The sequence below is a fragment of the Panthera tigris genome, chromosome A2 (genome assembly GCF_018350195.1).
Source record: "Panthera tigris isolate Pti1 chromosome A2, P.tigris_Pti1_mat1.1, whole genome shotgun sequence".
NCBI lineage: Eukaryota > Metazoa > Chordata > Mammalia > Carnivora > Felidae > Panthera > Panthera tigris.
In genome coordinates, this window is record NC_056661.1 from 81,478,680 (window position 1) to 81,498,563 (window position 19,884).

At 33.8% G+C, this 19,884-nt stretch overlaps 1 protein-coding gene across 1 annotated transcript in view; it reads left to right on the top strand.

The window, feature by feature from the left end:
- Window positions 1-12,973, top strand: part of RSBN1L (round spermatid basic protein 1 like) — a 65,272-nt gene extending 52,299 nt beyond the window's left edge. The window contains exons 4-8 of the mRNA XM_042965196.1: window positions 5,871-6,008; window positions 7,775-7,917; window positions 10,843-11,010; window positions 12,069-12,177; window positions 12,258-12,973. Coding sequence (XP_042821130.1) covers window positions 5,871-6,008; window positions 7,775-7,917; window positions 10,843-11,010; window positions 12,069-12,177; window positions 12,258-12,896 — 1,197 coding nt within the window. The 3' untranslated portion in view covers window positions 12,897-12,973. The remainder of the gene's footprint in view (window positions 1-5,870; window positions 6,009-7,774; window positions 7,918-10,842; window positions 11,011-12,068; window positions 12,178-12,257) is intronic.
- Window positions 12,974-19,884: the final 6,911 nt, after the last annotated feature.

Below are 19,884 nucleotides of genomic sequence, written 5' to 3' on the forward strand. Positions count from 1 at the left end.
AGGAACATCTGTAATATCTTCTGTATTTATTATGGCTCACTATTATTCTGTGGAACCATTACTATCTCAGGATGTTGGTAGGCATGCTGAAACAAGTATGAGAAAAACTGGTTTTGAAGCCAGAATAGTTTGTGTAAGGCTGGGTCAAATAAGTTATGTTTACCTTGAGACCTCACAGAAATGCTAATAGTCCCTGTGTGTGGTAAACCTCCCACATGGAAGAGTTTCCGAAATTTATTGGACTGTATAGAATCCTCTTTGCAGGGGCTGGCATATCAAGAAACATATTTTAGGAAGCAGCAAGTTGTTTCACATGAGTCATTCTTCATGTTTTTTTTTTTAATTACTTATTACCATATTTGCTTCTTCCCTTGTAGCCATATTTATACATAAAATAAAACAGTTTTGAGTCCTACGTATTTATTTTTGGCTGCGTTTTTCTTGTCAGAAAGTCTACTTTTTTTCTTTTTGTAAGCAGGCCGACCTCAGAATCATAAGGTCTTCTTTTTGTTCATTTATTTTAAAGATTACTTTTCATGAGGAATGATGAATAGGATTTCGGTTTAAACATGATTTAATTAAACAGTTCATTTCTTGTTAACCAGAACTTCTTAGATTTTGTTTTTGACACTTAAACAGGCATTGGGTACAAGAAGTTTCCTATTCCTGATTTTTTTTTCCCTTTATAACATTTATAAAGAATATGAGAGGGGAAAGGTAAACATGCAATCATGATGGTGGTAGGTTTTGCGGGGGGGGGGGGGGGGGCGGTGGTGAAGGGAGCTATAGGGAGGAGATTTAGATTAAAAATATTCCATCTGCTTCTAACAGGCACTTTTTAAAGATGAGCTTAATTTAACTATTTAAATATAAGCAAAAATGTCATTTCTATCTTTTATTGTGTTGTCTTTTGAGTGTACCTAAATTGAGAGGAAAAATATGTGTACTCTTTGTAACAATGCATTTTTCTTTCAGCATATAGGATTTGTTTTAAAGCAGTGACACGTTTTGATATTTTCTAGTAAACTTTTTAACTGCATCAGAAAACTGATGGCTTGACTACTGTTTACTGAAGTGAGTCAAAGCAAATAAAGTAATCTCATATCCAGTGTCATCAGGATGTGATATTTTTCAGATAGGTGGTTTTTCTAGATAATGGAAGCCCATAGTTTTAGGTACCAAGATTTTAATGAAAATACCCTTTTTAAAAGCATATGCAATACAATTTAACTCTGTTTTCAGTCTAGGTTTGTCATTCTGATGCTCTAATGCATGCTAGGGGAGTTGCAAATATGTATGCCTGCTTCTTGTCACCACTCCCCACTTCACATTTGTGATTTCTTATCCTTTATGATTTTAGAGTTTAGTTAGGATTGTGCCTAATGTAGAAACATACGTCAGAAGAGACCCTTTTATGAGTCATGGTTTTATGGCATTTATTTTGGCTCTCCAGAGATTCTTTAGAACCTTACCTGTTTCCTCCCCCTCAACTCCCACTGCCCTTTAGTTACAATTGTTAAATAGATGATTTTTGGAGAGTTGAAGCTTTTTATCTTATGATATTGTAGGTTTAATTTCATTCCATGTAAGAATAGATATTTGCTATGTAGTATTGCAGTAAAATAGGTGTCCTCTAAATCAAGAGGTACTTACATTTTTTTGTGAAAGGTGTGTGGATCATATTCTTACATTTTGTTGTAACCACTTAAGTGCCATCTGTATATTTTATCAAGAGATACATACTTTTTGAATTTGAATGCATTATAATGTGTAATATGCCATGTTTAAAACATTAAATTAGTGATTCCGACTAATTTAGTCTATGTTTGAATATTGGGTTATGAAATTACAAAGTTAAGTGGTATATAATTAAAAGTTATATTACAGTGTATTTTAAAAGATTGCTTTCACAAAATTACTTTTGTGAAATTTTGTAAGTAAGATTTTGATGACTTCAGTTTAATTTTTAAAATGTAGTTTTAAATTTAAATATATTTGTATCCATCGTATTGAGTTATCAGAGTATTATCTTTAATATTTGGAGAATAAATGTTTTAGAAGAAAATTACTGTTTTGTTTTTGAACATGATAGATAAGTATACATAGTTTATATAAAGACCATACTTTTAGTAGAATTTACCTGTGTGGTTTTTTTTTTTTTTTCCAATGTTTTTTATTTATTTTTGGGACAGAGAGAGAGACAGAGCATGAACGGGGGAGGGGCAGAGAGAGAGGGAGACACAGAATCCGAAACAGGCTCCAGGCTCCGAGCCATCAGCCCAGAGCCCGACGCGGGGCTCGAACTCACGGACCACGAGATCGTGACCTGGCTGAAGTCGGACGCTTAACCGACTGCGCTACCCAAGCGCCCCTACCTGTGTGGTTTTAATAGTAGACAAATAGGATGTATTTTACAGTTTTAGCACATTTTGGTGAAAAGGAGAGAGACCTGTACTTTTATTATAGCAAATTATGTATATAAGTAAATTTCATATATAATATATATGTATTTTGCCATGAGGTGACAAGAACTATAAAGATTCAAATACAATATTTAAGATTATAAGCTGACGACTAGAGTCTATATTACTTTACTCTTGAAAATTTAGTTTTTCCCAATTATCTTTTGAAATATTTATGACTTATAATAGGACCATATTTTAAAACATCATCAAAAGATATAGCCTCTTTTTAGGTGGCCTCAAAATAGAAATGGTGGGAGGGGGACTCAAGTTTGTTCTAATTTATTTAATGTATTATGTTAAAGTTTTTAATAGTTTTTAATTAGTCTGTACTAATTTAGATGTGTTTCGTTTTAGTATATGTGCTGCCAAAGCGAGCACGTTTCATTTTAGTTTTAAACAAACAACAACGTTTATAACTTAGAAATTAATGTAAAGGTAATTTGAAATGAGATGACTAGGTCAATATGTTCCTTTCAATTAATAATCATTCTAGGCTAAGATAACATCTGGTTAACATCTGGTTAAGTCAGTTAGTGAAGTACTTAAGTTATAAGATAAGACATTATCATTTGTCTTTAATATTATCATCCAAGAAGCTTTACCCATTTTTTCAGTTACTAAATGATACATTTTTACTTAACATTTAAACACAGAAATTATACTCTTAAGAGGGCTGAATGTTAAATTTGTTAGTAATTAGTTCTGGTTTTCTGATTACTGTATTTATCTCATCTTCTCTATAGTTTAATAATGCTTTTAGTAGGTTTTTGTTTTTTGTAGGATGGAAGCAATTTGAATTGCATGGCAACTGCTAGGTAGAACTCAGAAAACTACCTCAGTTATTTGCGAAAAAAATTATTTCAAGTATAGTAAGACCTGTTCTTACCTATTACATAAATTGTTATGATTTCATATTTACATTTCCTCAGAGAAGATTATCTTTGATTCCTAACATTCACATTAAAGAGCATTCTTTCTTGGTGTTATCTTTTATATGCACACATTTAATTTTTGCACTTGGAAAGAAAGTCCAGTGGACCACCACCCATTTGACTTTTCTTGAAAAGTATGTTCAAAGTGCCTATTTCTTTAGGAGAGCTCATAAATTGAGTTGTGCTTAGTATTTTAGAAGAATTTGATTGTTGAAGATTCCTCCTTCCCAAATTATTTAGTTGATCATTGAGTCACTGCCCCAATTATTCAGTTGATTGTTGTTGATATTGTGATGTCGTAGAATGAACAAGCTGGGTGGCAAAGACTTCCTTGATTTTGGCTTTGTTAGTACTAGTTAATAATTAGAAAAGTTTTTTTAATGTTTTATTTATTTTTGAGAGAGACAGAGGGAGACAGAGGGCGAGTAGGGGAGGGGCAGAGAGAGAGGGAGACACAGAATCCAAAGCAGGCTCCAGGCTCTGTGCTTATCAGCACAGAGCCCGAGGAGGGACTTGAACTCACAAACTGTGAGATCATGACCTGAGCCGAAGTCAGACGCTTAACCTAAGACTTAGCCACCCAGGCGCCCCAGAACTAGTTAATGATTTAGATGAGTTATCTGAGTTAAACAAATTAAGGAGATTTGAGGCACAGAACTTTGGTTTGAAGTGGAAATATTATTATCTTACTGTGACTTTTACAGGTCAAATAATGTATTTCAAAGCACTTGGAAAACTTGAGTTTTGCACTGTAGGTCTGATTTCACTGAATGGCCATGAGGTCTGTTAATACAATCATATGCAGATCCAAAACTCAAGCCACAAACTCAGAATCACCTAATAGAATTAATGTTATGTCCGTTCTGGTAAATTTGCTTAATTTTGAATTGATAATAACCTTTAGCTTTGTTAGACTACATTACAGAATGCACACTGATGACTAATTTTCTTGTGGTACTGTTAGTACATGTAACCATCTAGAACCTCTAGAGTACAGTCAGATCTTAACATTTAGCTCTCTCAGTATTGAAGATGCTAAGAACTTTTGGGATACAGGAAAAAAGATGAAGTCATGAGTACAAAATGGGGACACAGAACTTCCAATTTTTTTTTTTAACTTGAGGATTGGAAGAGTGTGTTACGGTTCTAAGAAGTGACTTTTTGACAGTTAATCAAAACTTAAACTTGGAATTCTGGTAAATAAACTTATTAAGGAATTAACGTATCATTGTTAATTGCTTTTGCTGATTATAATAAAAATGAAGTGAAATTCTCTAGTATTTGAGTCAAATTAATCTATTGTGATGGAATTTTTGTCATCTTTTTTTTTTTTTTTAATATGGGGGTGGAGGGCTTACATTCTTGGGTATATAAGACTATCTGTGCCATCTGTGATAATAGGAATTTGATTTGTGATGTGAGTATCTTTTAAGAGTGTATCCATGATGTGACAAAAGCCTAACCATTCCAGGTTTGCCTCTTGAGATATATAGGACTTTGAATTTTAAAACTGCCATAGACCCAGGCAAAGTGAGATACTTTGATCTCCCTAAATTTAGTGCCCACCAAAGCTAATCCAGAGATGAAAAAGATAATTAGGATTTTGCTTAAAGTTTATGAAAGGAAGTTGTTTTGCCTTATAAAGATTTTTGTTTACTTCCATTAGGATATGAAACGGCATAGATTTCTTTGCAGGATTTAAATGTGCTTGTTAGAATTCAAGTACCAAGATTCTTGAGGTGTGGGTTGTTTTACTTCACTTGATACTCGAATGCCGCCCATTTGCTAGCATTGTGTAGGTGGCTTTATAGCTTTATATAATTGTTAAGTGTTCTTCGGCAATCTGAGGTAAATCATTCCACTTAAGGAAACTAAAACTCAAGGAATTTATGTGATTTCTGACGGTCACATAGCTGGTAGATAGCAAAGGTAGAGTTGGAACCTAGGACTCCAGATTCTCAATCTCTAGTAGTTTTTATCAGAGTTAATCATAAAAATAAACTGGATCCTAGGTAATAATGTATGATCTAGAAGGGAAAATCATTCCTGGTGGCCTTTCAGACATATAAACCACTGGTATCGGATAAATGTAACATTTCAGGGGGAAATTCCAATAAAAAGATATGAGGTATTTAGGAAAAACTGGTATACAACTTTTTAATATAATTTAATTGGCCTTATAGATCATATAATTAACTGCATTGTGAGAAGTTAGTGTCTAGAATTATGCTGTTGATCTCATCTGTGGTTTTATAAGCAGTGTGTAGAAATAGCTAGAGAAGGTAAAATAGCTTGCCTTAGTATGGATTTTTTTTCATGCTTTTTTTTTTCTTTAACTGTTTGTAAAGGCTTTTGTTTTGTTTTGCTTACCTCACATTATGTTCTTATGTTCTCAGACAGTATAATTTAGTGTTACAGAATGATAGTAAACATTATCTTATGTGTAACTTTTAATTAAATTCATATCCTTCAGGTAAAAAGAACATATTCTCACGGTACTTACAGAGCTGGCCCAATGCGACAGATCAGCTTGGTGGGAGCAGTTGATGAAGAAGTGGGAGATTACTTCCCTGAGTTCCTTGACATGTTGGAAGATTCACCATTTTTAAAAGTAAGAGAAAACAGTATCAAGCAGTCTAAATCGTGGGTGTCACTTTCACACTATGGGTGACACAAATCATGGTTGTTTCAGAAATAGAATTCTTGTGTAGTGTGTGTGCACGTGACCTCTCAGGTACTGATTATAATGGCAGAGCTAAGTGGTGGACCAGAGTAACATTTGCCTGTTGCTCCCACTTGAGGAAATTAGGTTCCATCCGTTTGTCAGCTTTGTATCAACTGAGTACCAGAGGATTTAAAGTACAGGAAGGATGCCTACAAATTAAGTGTTTAGGACAAAGTAATGGCAGTTTGGCATTGTGGAAAACTGGCTTGGGAGATTATAGCTCTGTATTTCAATCTTGGCTCTACTTGCCTGGGATGGGCAAGCCATTTAAACTTTCTGGACTTCAGTTTCCTCATCCATAAAACATTGCATTTAGACTATGTGGCTTTAAGGCCCTTTTAAATTTTTTAAATGATTACTAGCCAGATTTATTTTTTCAATAATCTCTGCATTCTAGAAAATATTTCTTCTTGTGGGCTGTTGGGACTGTCCCACCGAGAGAGAAATTTCTGAGCTGTGTAGTTCTTTCATCAGTAATTTAAAGGTCAGAATATGACAGGATCCCTTTATCTCTAATATTTGCTACATAATTCGCTGTAGATAGCTTCTTTTTTCACTTTCTTGTTCCATTTTCTAATCTATGTGTGTATGCATATCTTTTCTAGCTTTTTCACTCCATTCCATTCCCCTTATATTTTTTTTATTCCTTTACTAGTGAAATCATGGAATTTGATTGCATTTATTTTGAGTGGTATTTTTAAAATGCGTAATTTAGGGGTGCCCAGGTGGCTTACTTGCTTGAGCATCCGACTCAGTTTTAGCCCAGTTCGTGATCTCACAGGTCGTGAGTTTGAGCCCCGTGTCAGGCTGTGTGCTGAGCTTGGAGCCTGCTTGGAATTCTCTCTCTCTCCCTCTCTACTCTCCTTCTCTCGTTCTGTCTCAAAATAAACTGTAAATTAAAAAATATATATACCATTATTTAAACATCATTGTTTCAGATTTTAATTTTAAAGGCAAATGAACTAAATGCATTCTTTCAGGGGAAATTTCATGTGACAATCCTCCCCTTTCTTGGAAATGATAGGATAAATGTTTGTTGTTTTTTTTTTTTAAATACCATTTTCACCATTCCCAGGACAATGGCCCTTAGACATTTTTTTTCTCTCTTTTCTTTAAAAAAAAAAAAAAAAAAGTTGCTTTTAGACCAGCAACCTCTTCAAGCAACTACTAAACAGAAATAAGTTTTGACTTTGGTTTGGTTTTCCTTTTCGTTTTGTTAGGTTTTGATGATAATTATTCATAGAGGTATCTTTTTTTTTTTTTTTTTTTTTTGAGATGCCTAGTTTTTATAACTCAGTTCATTTTTATGGATTCTCATGGAGAACACTTGCTTATTTTGCCGGCTTATTAACATCATATGACCCTTTTATTTGGTAGAAGGAGGAATAACAGATGATGAATGTAGTAAATCATATTCTGCCAGGGTTAGAGGAGAGAACCATCTGAGAATAATTACTCTTGATATGTTTGAAATAGAATTTTTTGAAGGAAAATGTATAAATACATAGGAATATATTCAATATAGGTATGTGTTTCAAATGTATAAGTATAAAGGTATATATGAAAGTTTGTCAAGGGGGCAGTATTCTTTAATGTATGTTGGAAGATGCATTTTGAAAATAATTGGTTTCTGTGTAACTCTTTGCCTCTAGTGTACACTGCCATGGGGGACACTATCTAGTCTAAAATTAGAGAGTCGAAAAGACAGTGATGATGGTCCCATCATGTGGGTGCGCCCAGGAGAACAAATGATCCCTGTGGCCGATATGCCAAAGTCACCTTTCAAAAGGAAAAGGTATGTTGAATACAAATTTTTATTGCCAGGGATAGATGTCTGTACACTGGGTGTGTGTGTGTGTGTGTGTGTGTGTGTGTGTGTGTGTGTGTGTGTGTGTGTGTTTGTTGGAAATTGGAGAAAGAAGGAAGGGAAGGTTTAGAGCATACTTTAAATGTAAATTCAAAAATGGCTACACGTGCTGATTAATTTTTTTTTATAAAATATCAAATATAAATGAGGCTTGAGTAATGTAGGCAAATTACAATAAATTGTAAGTAGGAATGGGAAAAAATGTCATTCACAACAAAGACATTATAAACTATTTTGGAATAAATTTAATAAGAAATATTCAGAACCCATATTAAGAAAACTAAAACATCTCCTGGAGGATATAAAATAATAACCTAAATAAATGGAAAACCCTACTGTGTTCTAGATTGGATAAAAATGAGTGTCTTTTGAAATTTTTAGCATTCCAGTTGGACTCACACTTCCAGCACTGGATTTAATGATTTTAAAGTTCAGAAGGAAGGATAAGTAAAGTCAACAAATTTCCAAGAAAACTGTGAAAGAGAAGATAAGTGAGGGGGCCTTGTATTACTCGATATTAAAAATTATTGTAAAGCTCAAAAACATCACTGGAATACAATAGAGTATCCAAATAGATCAAAATATGTTGAGACCTTAATGTATGAGATGGATGGGAAAAGGAAGATTTATTTAATGAGTAATGCTGGCATAATTGAAGTCCATTTGAAAGAAAACAAAACCATAGCCCTTATCTCAAACCCTTATCAAGAAGTCAGAGATTTGAACATAATAGATAAAAAATTAAAATAAAAGAATAAAAACTTTAAACCTAGGAGTAGGTTTAAGTAAGATAGAATAAGATAGAAAATAAGAAAGAAAAGATAGAAATAAGATAGAAATAAGATAGAAAATAAGATAGAAATAAGATAGAAATACTATCTAGTATTATCTAGTATAATAGTAATACTATTTGTGAGAAAAAAGACATGAACAACAAAGTTCAAAACCATGATAGACTGGACTAAAACATTTATATTGTGTGCCAGACTAAAGTTAATATACAAAAAGCATTCCCAAATTCACAACAAAAATGTAACACAACCCAGTAGAAAAATAGGCTTCAGCCAGTTACATTAAAAGAATCATGAGATACTATTTCTACCTATTACATTTGCAAAAAAAAAGTATTAGAGGCTGGGAGGTATGAGGAAACAGAACCATTTATATATTGTTGGTAGAAAGGTGAGCTGCTATAATCATTCTGTGAAAGTAATTTAACAATAGCTCATGAAGTTTAATGCATATATACTATTTGATCCAGCACTACTACTTTTGGGAATCTGTCCTAAGAAATGAAATCACCAAAGGTAAATGTATAAGAATGTTAATTTCAGCATTCTTTGTAGTGAGAAATAGACTGTGAAAGCCTCTCCCCAGAACAGTGCAGATATACACAGAATTTTACATGTGATTTAAGGGAGTTCACCAGCCCTCTGAGGAAACTGCCTGCCCTCAGGGATTAGAATCCATGTATATGTGATGATTGTATATCACGTAGTAGTCTGACCAACTAATAACAATATTGCCCAAGGCACTGTGCTAAATGTTTCATATAAAGTTTTAATTCATTAGAATGTGGTGTTAATGACACTAGAATTGTAGGCTTGAAAGCCTGTTAGCTTTCCACAGGAATTATCATCTAGCTTTCTGGCACCTGTAGAACATAGTCACAAAAGGCAAAAAAGTATGTTGTAGCATCACGTGTGTGTGTGTGTGTGTTGTAATACAAGAGTGCACAAAGAGCAGTGGTAGTAGAGATGGACAGTGGGAAATTAGAGAACTAATAAGAAAGAGTGATTCTAGGGGTTAAGTCTAGGATGAGAGGAGAAAATTATGGGGGCAATCTGGATTTGTCTCTGAAAGCAACAGAAAACCACATAGGAAGATAAACAAGATGATGACTCCCAAAGAAATTGTTCTCACCCTTTTCCCCTTTTGCAGCAAAATTAGAGGGTTTTTGCATTGAATGAGACTAAGTAGCAGCTTCTGTATGCTTATCTAGGTGAGCCATAGGGGAATGCAGGTGGATGTCCTTTAAGAGGGAGCTAAGGTTTTCCTTTCTGCCTCCAATAAATCATGCATGTTTTGTGGAAGTACTTACTACTTGGTATTTTCTTCCTATTTATTTGTTAGTCTTTCTCCACTGGAATATCAACTCCTATGAAAGTAGGGAACTTGTCTGTTTTATTCACTACTGTCTTGTTCACTAGCTGCAGTGCCTAGATAGCACCTAATATACAATAGGTATTCTATTAATATTAATTAACCCATTTTTGAAAGTTACCTGTTTGTTCCAGATAATATATCTTACATTAGCCACGTGATTTGAATGAGGGGCATGGTTCTACAGATAAGACCCAAACCTCAGGTAAAGATTCTGGAAGGGAACCTGGGTAAACCACAACATCTATGATTTAGTTGTTTATCCACCTTACAGTGGCCACTTTTGTGAAGACTGTTAGAAAAAGGAGGGGATTATATGCATTTTTGTTTGTACTTGTTCATTTTAAAAATAGAACTTGATTTGGGAACAGGTGATGTAAAATTTCCTTTTGTCTGAATTATGTAATTACTAAATCCTTGATGGCAGTTAAGCCTCAGGACATCAATACAAATGTTTGAAGGCGATTAAGCTTTAATACGTAGGCCAGCCTCTTTCCCCACCTCCTCTATTTATCTTCCTTCCTTCCTTCCTTCCTTCCTTCCTTCCTTCCTTCCTTCCTCCCTCCCTCCCTCCCTCCCTCCCTCCCTCCCTCCCTCCCTCCCTTCCTTCCTTCCTTCCTTCCTTCCTTCCTTCCTTCCTACCTTCCTTCCTTCCTTCCTACCTGTCTATCTTTGATTTTATTTTAACAGAACTACCAATGAAATAAAAAACCTGCAGTACCTACCTCGAACCAGTGAGCCCCGTGAGATGCTCTTTGAAGACAGGACAAGAGCCCATGCAGATCATATAGGACAAGGTTTTGAACGACAGACTACAGCTGCTGTTGGAGTGTTGAAGGCTGTGCACTGTGGAGAGTGGTATGTATTAACTACTGCTTTTTCTTTTCTTTTTCTTTTTTTTTGACTGCTGCTATTTTAATGAAAGGTTTTTGGGTTCTAAAATTTTTCTTGGGAAGTTTCTCAGTAATTCTCCTTCCTGTGGGGAAAGAAAGTTCCATTTTTCTCTGTATTTGTATGACTAATTGTATGACTGCACTAAAATTTTTTAATTGTTAGAATGTGCTTTTACTCTTTTGGGTTGGACCATAATAATTTGATTTTCTAAGTGATGAGAAGTAAAAACAATTGCCTTAACTAAGGTTAAAGAAAAACTAAGGTTCACTTGGTGCTTACTGTGTCATCATTGTCCCTGATGATCTTACCCTACTTTCCCTGTGTATCAGTGTAATGTATAAGTTGTAGATTTTCTCTTTATCACTGGTTTTTAAAAATCTGTTTATGATTTGCCCTGGTATGATTGTTTTGTAGTTCTGTTGCTTGGAATTTCATTTCAAAATCCATTTTTTAGCATGTTCTATAAAAATGTATTTGTATATTGCTACTTAATTGACGAATTTGGGGATTTTTTAGAATTATAAAGACACTGTTAATCCTCCGCAAATAGAGTGGTAATAGTTTAGTAGCACTTTTCTAGTGAATGTCTCTTAATTTATTGAGTGACTTAGGAATTTTACACATAATTGCGGTTATATATGTCTTTATTGAAAGTATTCTCTTCTCATATTTACCTCTAATTTTTATTTAGTAATTTCGTCTTTAGCATTTAATTTGCTGAAGTATTAACCTTCAAGATAATCCCTTACTTTTTTGATTTCTATAATTAACCAATTCAAATTATTTTACTTTTTCAAAATACGGTTATACATAGCTATAATAAAATGAAGCGAGTTGTTCTACTTATGTTTAAGCCAAAACTCATGGTTTTATCCCTTTGTTTAAATATGTAAAGTGGTCTTTACATATTTAAACATTTTGACTTTATTTCTAAGTACTTTTGTTTTGACCATAAAATTTAATAAGGACTTAACTGAGTGAAACATTAATGGAAGATTCTTCATTGTTTCATGTTTTTGTAGGCCTGCTCAACCCCGAATAACCAAAGATGTAATTTGTTTTCATGCTGAAGATTTCTTAGAAGTAGTTCAACGAATGCAGTTAGATTTACATGAACCTCCACTGTCCCAGGTATATCTTTAACCATTATTGTCTTCAGTTTAATTTTTATTGTGGAAAAGACTTACTGGTATTTCTGTCTCTTTTTTTAGTGTGTCCAGTGGGTTGATGATGCAAAACTTAATCAACTGAGGAGGGAAGGCATCCGTTATGCCAGAATTCAGCTGTATGATAATGACATTTATTTTATTCCAAGGAATGTTGTTCATCAGTTCAAGACAGTTTCAGCTGTATGCAGTTTAGCATGGCATGTTCGGCTCAAGTTATATCACTTAGAGGAGGACACTGTACAGAATACAGCTACTCATGAAACAGGCACATCACCAGATACCACATCATCAGTTCTTGGACCTCACACTGACCACATGCTTTGTGCTATAAGCAAAACCTCCTTGGATTCTAATTTTTCAGACAAACTTCATTCTAAATCTGAACTGCAGCAGATTAAACATGAACCTATTCCATCTGTAAGAATCAAGGAAGAACCTGTGAATGTTTATATTCCTGAAAAGACTAGAGCACCGAATATGGATGGCAAGAATGTTAAAGCAAAATTGGATCATGTTCAATTTACAGAATTTAAGATTGACGTGGACTCTAAATTTGAAAATACCAACAAAGATTTAAAGGAAGAATTATGTCCTGGAAGTCACATAAGTCTAGTTGATACAAGACAACCTAGTTCAGCACATTCAAATCAAGATAGAAAAGATGATGACATTTTGTGCTGAATTTGTACATACCATTTACAATTCTTTTTTTTTTTTAAGTTAATAATGTAATAAAGATTCATGAATTCTGAAAGCAAGCCAAGGACTTGCTCCTAAGTCTGTTACAAAATAGAGTTTATGTAGCTTTGTAACATTCCTCAGTGCCTGTCCATAACTGTGAAGTATCAAAGCACTTAGGGCCAGATGCACTGTAAACATTACAGGTTTAAACAAAAGGAGTCTTTAAAAAAATCATTTGATTTGGAATTGTAGGTTTTAGAATAGAGCTGACATTAACATATATATATATATAACATATATATATATGTTACATATATATATGTATACATATGTATGTATATATATGTGTATATATATGTATTAACATATATATATATATATTTTGTAATATGAGCCAGAATTCTTTTTTGACAATTTAAAGGCTTTTCCATAGAGCTTATTTATACCAATTTTTTTTTTCATTTTACTGTGTCAGCACTGTAGTGTAAATAGCTTTTAAAAAATCTTTTTAGTGTGATTTATACTGAAATGTGAGCCACTTAATAAAGGTTCATAATAATAAATATGTTTTCTGTTGGGTCTGCAAAAAGACAAACTGACAATTCAGTTAAATCATTTGATCTATTATGTTTCTGCTGGTGTATGCATTTAGAGTGGTAATGGAGTGCAATGTACGTATTCAAATCTAGTGAATATTTAAATTCTCCACACTGTGTAAGCATTTTTAAAACCAAGGTTCAGTTATGAAAGCATATTTATATACGTGTGTATGTATGGGAATATATATATATGTATATCATATTTTGCATAACTTCTTAAATTGCTGAATAAGATGAATATGTGAAACTTCCTAGCCTCACTCCCTGGAATATGTTTTAAAATATTTATATTCAACATTAAGAAAGCAGTTTAGGTAATAGAAACAGTTTTATAAAGTTGGGAGAAACAAGGTCTGTTAGTGATATCTAACTCTTCTAACTAATGAAGTTTTGTGGCCAGATTGCATAGCCCTAAGGTAAATTTTCTCTGTAGTGTGTGGAATAAGTTGAGAAAATTTTCTTACTAATCAGCATCTGTACTATATATACTTCATAGAAGCTGAGTAAAAATCTTTAGTTACAGAATGTTTAGTTGTGAGCAGTTAAAATCCTTTTTTACATTTTTCTTGCAGACCAGGAGGAAAATACGACAAATACAAAATCGTAAGGGCAATGACTCAGCTGCCATACAGAGATAGAACTAACAAAATAAGATGTGTTACCTCATTTTTCTAAGGATCCTTCTCCCTACCTTAGCAGGTAAACAACTTAGAGTACTTTTTTTCCCCCCAAAAAAGCTCTAGAAAGTAAAATTAGGGTAGAAACACGATTGCCAGTGCCTACCTAAAGCTTAAAACAAATCTCTTCAGTGATGGACTTCAGCACTATTTGAGACTGCTTCCACTACTGTAATTGAAAGTCAAACAAATGTCTTTAATGTATGCTTTGATATAAGGAATTCTACTCATTGCAGATCAATTTTATTTACCTTTGGTATTTTTCTGGGCTCTTACTTTGGTTGATGACTTTTAACTGTGGTTCTTTTGGGCTAGTGTTGCTATTTAAATTGTTTCTGTCCCAGCCTTATTTGTGGTACCCATAAAACTGCTTATCTTTCTGGTTAGGGAGAAAAAATAATTGCAGCAGTGATATTTCTGGCTCACAGTTTAAAAGGGTAGGCAAATATTGTAGGAAATCTCAGTGGTTTACAGGAAATCAGTATGTTTGTAACATAGGAATTTTCATGGGATAAGGAAGGTATAAATCATGATAATGTAAATAGGGATTTTGTTTTATACGTTACTGCCTTAGCCTGCTCTTCACCACTTAAATCTTCTCTTTTAAGCTAAATTTATCGTTTGCATCTACCTTTTGGATACAAAAGTTAGTAACAAACCAGTATTGAGAAGTAGGAGAGCATGTGGTTAAAATGTTTTTCTGTTTTTCTTTTTTTAATTGAAGGGTGATATATTTAACAACGTTTTCGTTTCAGTTTTCCAGTAGTATACACATAGATGCATGAGATCATACAGTAATAAAATGTCTTTAGGGTATCCGTCCAAAACATTATGAGCCTTAAACTTTTAACTAAAAGACGTATCTAAAACAACCACAGTGGTTGCTTTTAGGTATAGTTTCTTTTATAAATACTCAAAACTTGTCCATATTTTGAAAACGTAATGTTTTGTAAAATGCATACATTTCTCTGGAAGTGAAATACAAATCACTGGGCTCAGATTTCAAGATATAGCCTTGTCACCTTGAATAATGCTATGTTCCTTGTCTTACGGGTTATAATTTTAAAATCCTCTTCAGATGCAATCTGAGAACTTTCTGACTACCTTTGTTACACACAAATAACTTCTATTTCAATATTGCATTATATTAATGGTTTCCTAGTTAGTACATTCCAGTTCTTTATCTGAACACAAGTTTGTTAGGTTTTTTTGTTGTTGTTTTGTTTTGGTTACTTCCAGTTTGTTGGACCAGAATAATAAAGCACTTAAGATGTAGTTTCTATATGATCTTATGCTATATAAACAGTGATTATGTAAATTATTAAATTGATACACAGACCTTTAAAAAAATAACTAAGGTACCTCAGTGGTGTCTGCTACAGTGCTTTTTTTGTTTGTTTGTTTGTTTCAATTACTTTTGTTCATACCCTTTTAGCTAAGAAGTAGTATCTTTTCCATACTCAGGTTAGCTGGTTAGCTAGCAAAAGAATTAAACATTTGTGATATTTAGTTGAAAACTTTACTAAAGCCATATTCATTTTCTCCCTTGTCCCTAAAGCTGTTGACCTTAAATAAAGATTAGGTTGATCTAGCACAACACTGTGTATGTGTGTGTATGTGTGTGTATGCATGTGTGTAAGATTATTGGAAATATTATGTTTATTCCCACATATATCCATTTTTAATCCATTATATAACTTGGGAGTTGGGGCCAGGGAAGGTAGGAAAAATTTTATTTCTTTTGTTAGGTCTTCAAGGTATTTCATTAGTGTTCCTGAGTGAAACAGTTTTTTCCCCAAATACTTATGGCAGGTAAGATCATGTTTGTAAATAATAGATTAGCACTGTTTTGGTAAATTTGCATTCAGGTATTTTGTTGGACAAGTTCATTGTCATGTAAAGCAAATATCTAAAAATTCATTTTACATTTAGCAAAGATGCAAGATTTGTTTTTAGAGTTTGAGAGGAATTTTCCTTGTCTTCCACCTTTCAATAAATACTAAAATTGATAACTGTAATCTTTTTACCTTTGTTTTGTAATTATTTTCTTATATTTGACATTTTATTTTCATCTTGTCATCTTTAAAAGTTCTTGTTTCTCTGTCTTTAGCCAAAACCATAAGATCTTGAATTGCAATTTGAAAATCTTTTTTTTTCCTCTTAAAACTTAATTATCAAAAGTTGATTCATGCCAACTTTAGAATACTGAGGATTACTTTAAGACTGCTAAACTAGTTAGGTATGGGTGACAGGATGATGGGCTAAATTACTTCCGTTCCCTCTAGACTCTCTTTCCCCTGAGTGGAGGTCAAAAGTGCCATTGTTTTCCAAATACTTTTAAGCTGGTAAAAACTGACATGTTGGGTTTTAGATCTTCAGAGTGGTAGTAGAGCTCTTGCTTAATCTTTCTCCCGCCTGATGTAACTAATTTGATATGTAAACAGAATTTTGGTTTTTAGAATGCCTTGTCTATTTCATGAAAGACTTATGTTTGGCACTGACAGTGTATCTCAGATAAGATAATTAAGAGGACAACTAGGGAGAAGTGTAAATCTCTATCTCTGCTCTGGCTTTTCTGTTCTGTGACATACTGCATAATGCAGATGGAATGATTGCTTTTTAGAATGTCAAGCACAAGAGGCTAAAAGCAGTGATGTCTTTTCTTTTTTAAGTTTACAGAGGTTGTATATCATATCTCTACTAGGTTGTATATCATATCATATTCTCTACCAGGGAAAGGAGGGGGAAAAAAAAACATTCTGCATTTCAGGTTATCTTCCCTTCTAGGACTTTAGACCCAATCAGGAAATGCGAATGAGCCAAGAATAAAATGTGGGCATATAGAATATATGTTAACTAGAAACGAAGAGGACAACAAAGACATACTACTTCTATGTTTTTTACTATTATCTGCCTTCCAAGAACTGCACTATCAAAATAAGAGAACTCTGGATCCTTCTACACATTTTAAAATTTAGGATTTATACATCTTGTGTGTTTTTAAAATGTTAAATCTATATAGTTTCCTATAAAGTTCATTGCTTTTGTATTACTTAACACTACTAGGCAGATTCAGAGACAAGTCAGTATAGCTGCAAATATTTTGCATAATGTAGTGTTTAAAATTTTATTTGGACAGGCAGTTCCACATCTTCCCTCTACACCCCAAGTGTCTTCTTTCTTTGAAATTTTGTTTTTAACTGAGCCAGACATTTATGTGAAAAATCTCATCTGCCTTCTTAAAAAAAAAAAACAACAAAAAAAACCCACACACTTTTCAGTCTGGCTTTTGTTTATACTATTGTTCCATCTTCCTGACAGTTCTTGGAAATCTCTGTCTGCCTTCATTTCCTCATTTCACTCCAATTTTGTTTTAAGCCTCAGATTTAATCACCCTGCTGAAGTGGTTCTCTCAAAGGTCACCGTTTGACTGCCAGATTCAGTGGCTTCACTTAATACTTCTGTTTAATCCTTGAAGCACTTGTAAACAATCATTTACTCCTTAAAACTCCGTACTTTTGACCTAACTGTTCTGCTTTGCTTTTCCATTCCTTTGGATGTCTTCTTTTGCCTATTCACTATTTAAAGCAGTCTCCGGTTCCTCAGGTCTCTATACTCTGTCCCTGAATTATCTTCATGACCCCATGACTTCACTCAGCCTTGGATTCTCACTGCAGCTCTAATGATCCCTGTAATCAAATCTAAATTCTTCTCCCTTGCCCCCAAGCATTAGCTGTTCCATCCCTCCTAATTTGGTTATTGGCGTCACTATCTCTCTACCTAGTCATCTCACAGTAATCAGAATTCTCTATCTTTTCTTCTAACTATATACAATGTATTGTGAGATTTTGTCTTGGTCCCAGAAGTAGTTTTATAATTTGTCTACTTCTCTTGTTACAGTAGATATTTAGCCATAGTAGATGTTCATCTCACCTGGACTCTTAAAATAGCCTAAAATGTTCTAGGCTGACTGCAGTCTTCTGCCCTTATCCCCATTCCAATCCATTCTTTCTTACTACCAGATCAATCTTTGTAAGACAAACAATGATTGTTACTCTTTTGCTTAGAAATATTCCATAGCTCCTTTCCTAAATAGAAGCCAAATGCTCATCATTGTACCAAAAAGCCTTCATGATATGGCCCTTCCTTTCCAACTTCATCTGTTGTCACCTTCCATTAACGTGTGTGCCCAATTTTCAGATTTATCTGGTGCCAGTACTTGCCATTTCCCTTGTGTACTTTTAAAATTCTTTGCCTTTGCTGGGGAAATCTCTGCTTGGAATATAACACAGTGAAATTTTACTTATTTTTTTCGAAATTCTAGTTAAACATCTCTTCCACATGTCATGAATTTGTTCCATTTGTGCCCTTATCCCAAAGTCGGTGTAGAACCATTTCTTCCCTCTGCTTCTTGTGTTCCTTTGTGCATATTATTTAGTGTACATATTAGTTAAGTACATGTTGGGCTCTGGCTAAACCATAAGCTAGAAGTTACATTTTCTTTTCCTTCTGTATCCTCAACATCCAATATATACACTTGGTATTCAATAAATATTTGAAGGAACCTTAACTGTTGTACCTTTACTGGGAGTGGGAAAAACAAATTATGTAGATTTCTACTAAAAAGTCTGTCTCTGACTAATTCATAATGTAACTCCAGAATTGCAATAGAAAGAAAAGTGAGGAAAATTAGATCAGCAGGCACTATAAAGAGACCAAGTTTCTATTTTGTACTATGGTCTTACAAATAAAGTGTAAGAAGCGACCTGTTAAATATCTGGGCCCATTGAGCAATGTGGAGGAAGTAAATATTGTAAAGATCATTAAACCTGTAAAATCCAACTTTTTTCCTTCAACCAGACATACATTCATTACAAATTAAGGATAGATTTTAACTAGACCTAAAATGATTAAAATTGCAAATCATATAAGAAGCAGTCTGAAGCAGATTTTTAACTGTTGCTAAGTCTTGCTTGGCAAGATAAAGTCTCCCTATTGATACTGTAAATATTCAAAAATTGAAAATTTTGAAGGTGATAACATGCACTAGTGTTTTTATTCTGTTGCAGGAGTGGGGCAAGGACAAAAAGGTGGCACGTTTTCACAGACCCTCTGTGAACCCACTTCACTAGTATGATACTATGCTGAGGGCATTTGAGCAGTACAGCTATCAAGGGGGAATAATACACTTGTATAATGTTGAGAAATTTCTTAGTTTGTATTTTTCATATGTAAAATGGCAGAGTGGGGAGAAATACCTTTTCTGTTAATTTGTGGTGAGAATTAAATGACAACATGCCAAATGTTTACGTAGCACATTGATTTATATATTGTAGACACTACAAGTGTTAGCTTCTGATCCTGGAATTAACATAGTAAAAAGAATAGAAGAGCTATGTTCTGGGTCAGCCTAATCATTTCACGCCTTTCTCACTAATGATCTCTTCTCTGTATACCGCTCTCTAATTTTGGGCAAATGATAGGTATCTGGGAAGAGGAAAAAGTTTATCAAGGGATCAAGGTGAGGTTGTGGCAGAGGTTAGGGAGATACAAAACAAACTTCTTCCTAGTTCACTATTTTGCCCAGAGCCAGAAATTCAAAATCATGTCTTGTCACAGACTGCTTTTTCTGTCTTGTCACAGACTGCCTTTTCCTGATTAGAAATTTGTGTTTGTGGTATCTACATGATAGTGGTAGTAAATTTACTTTGA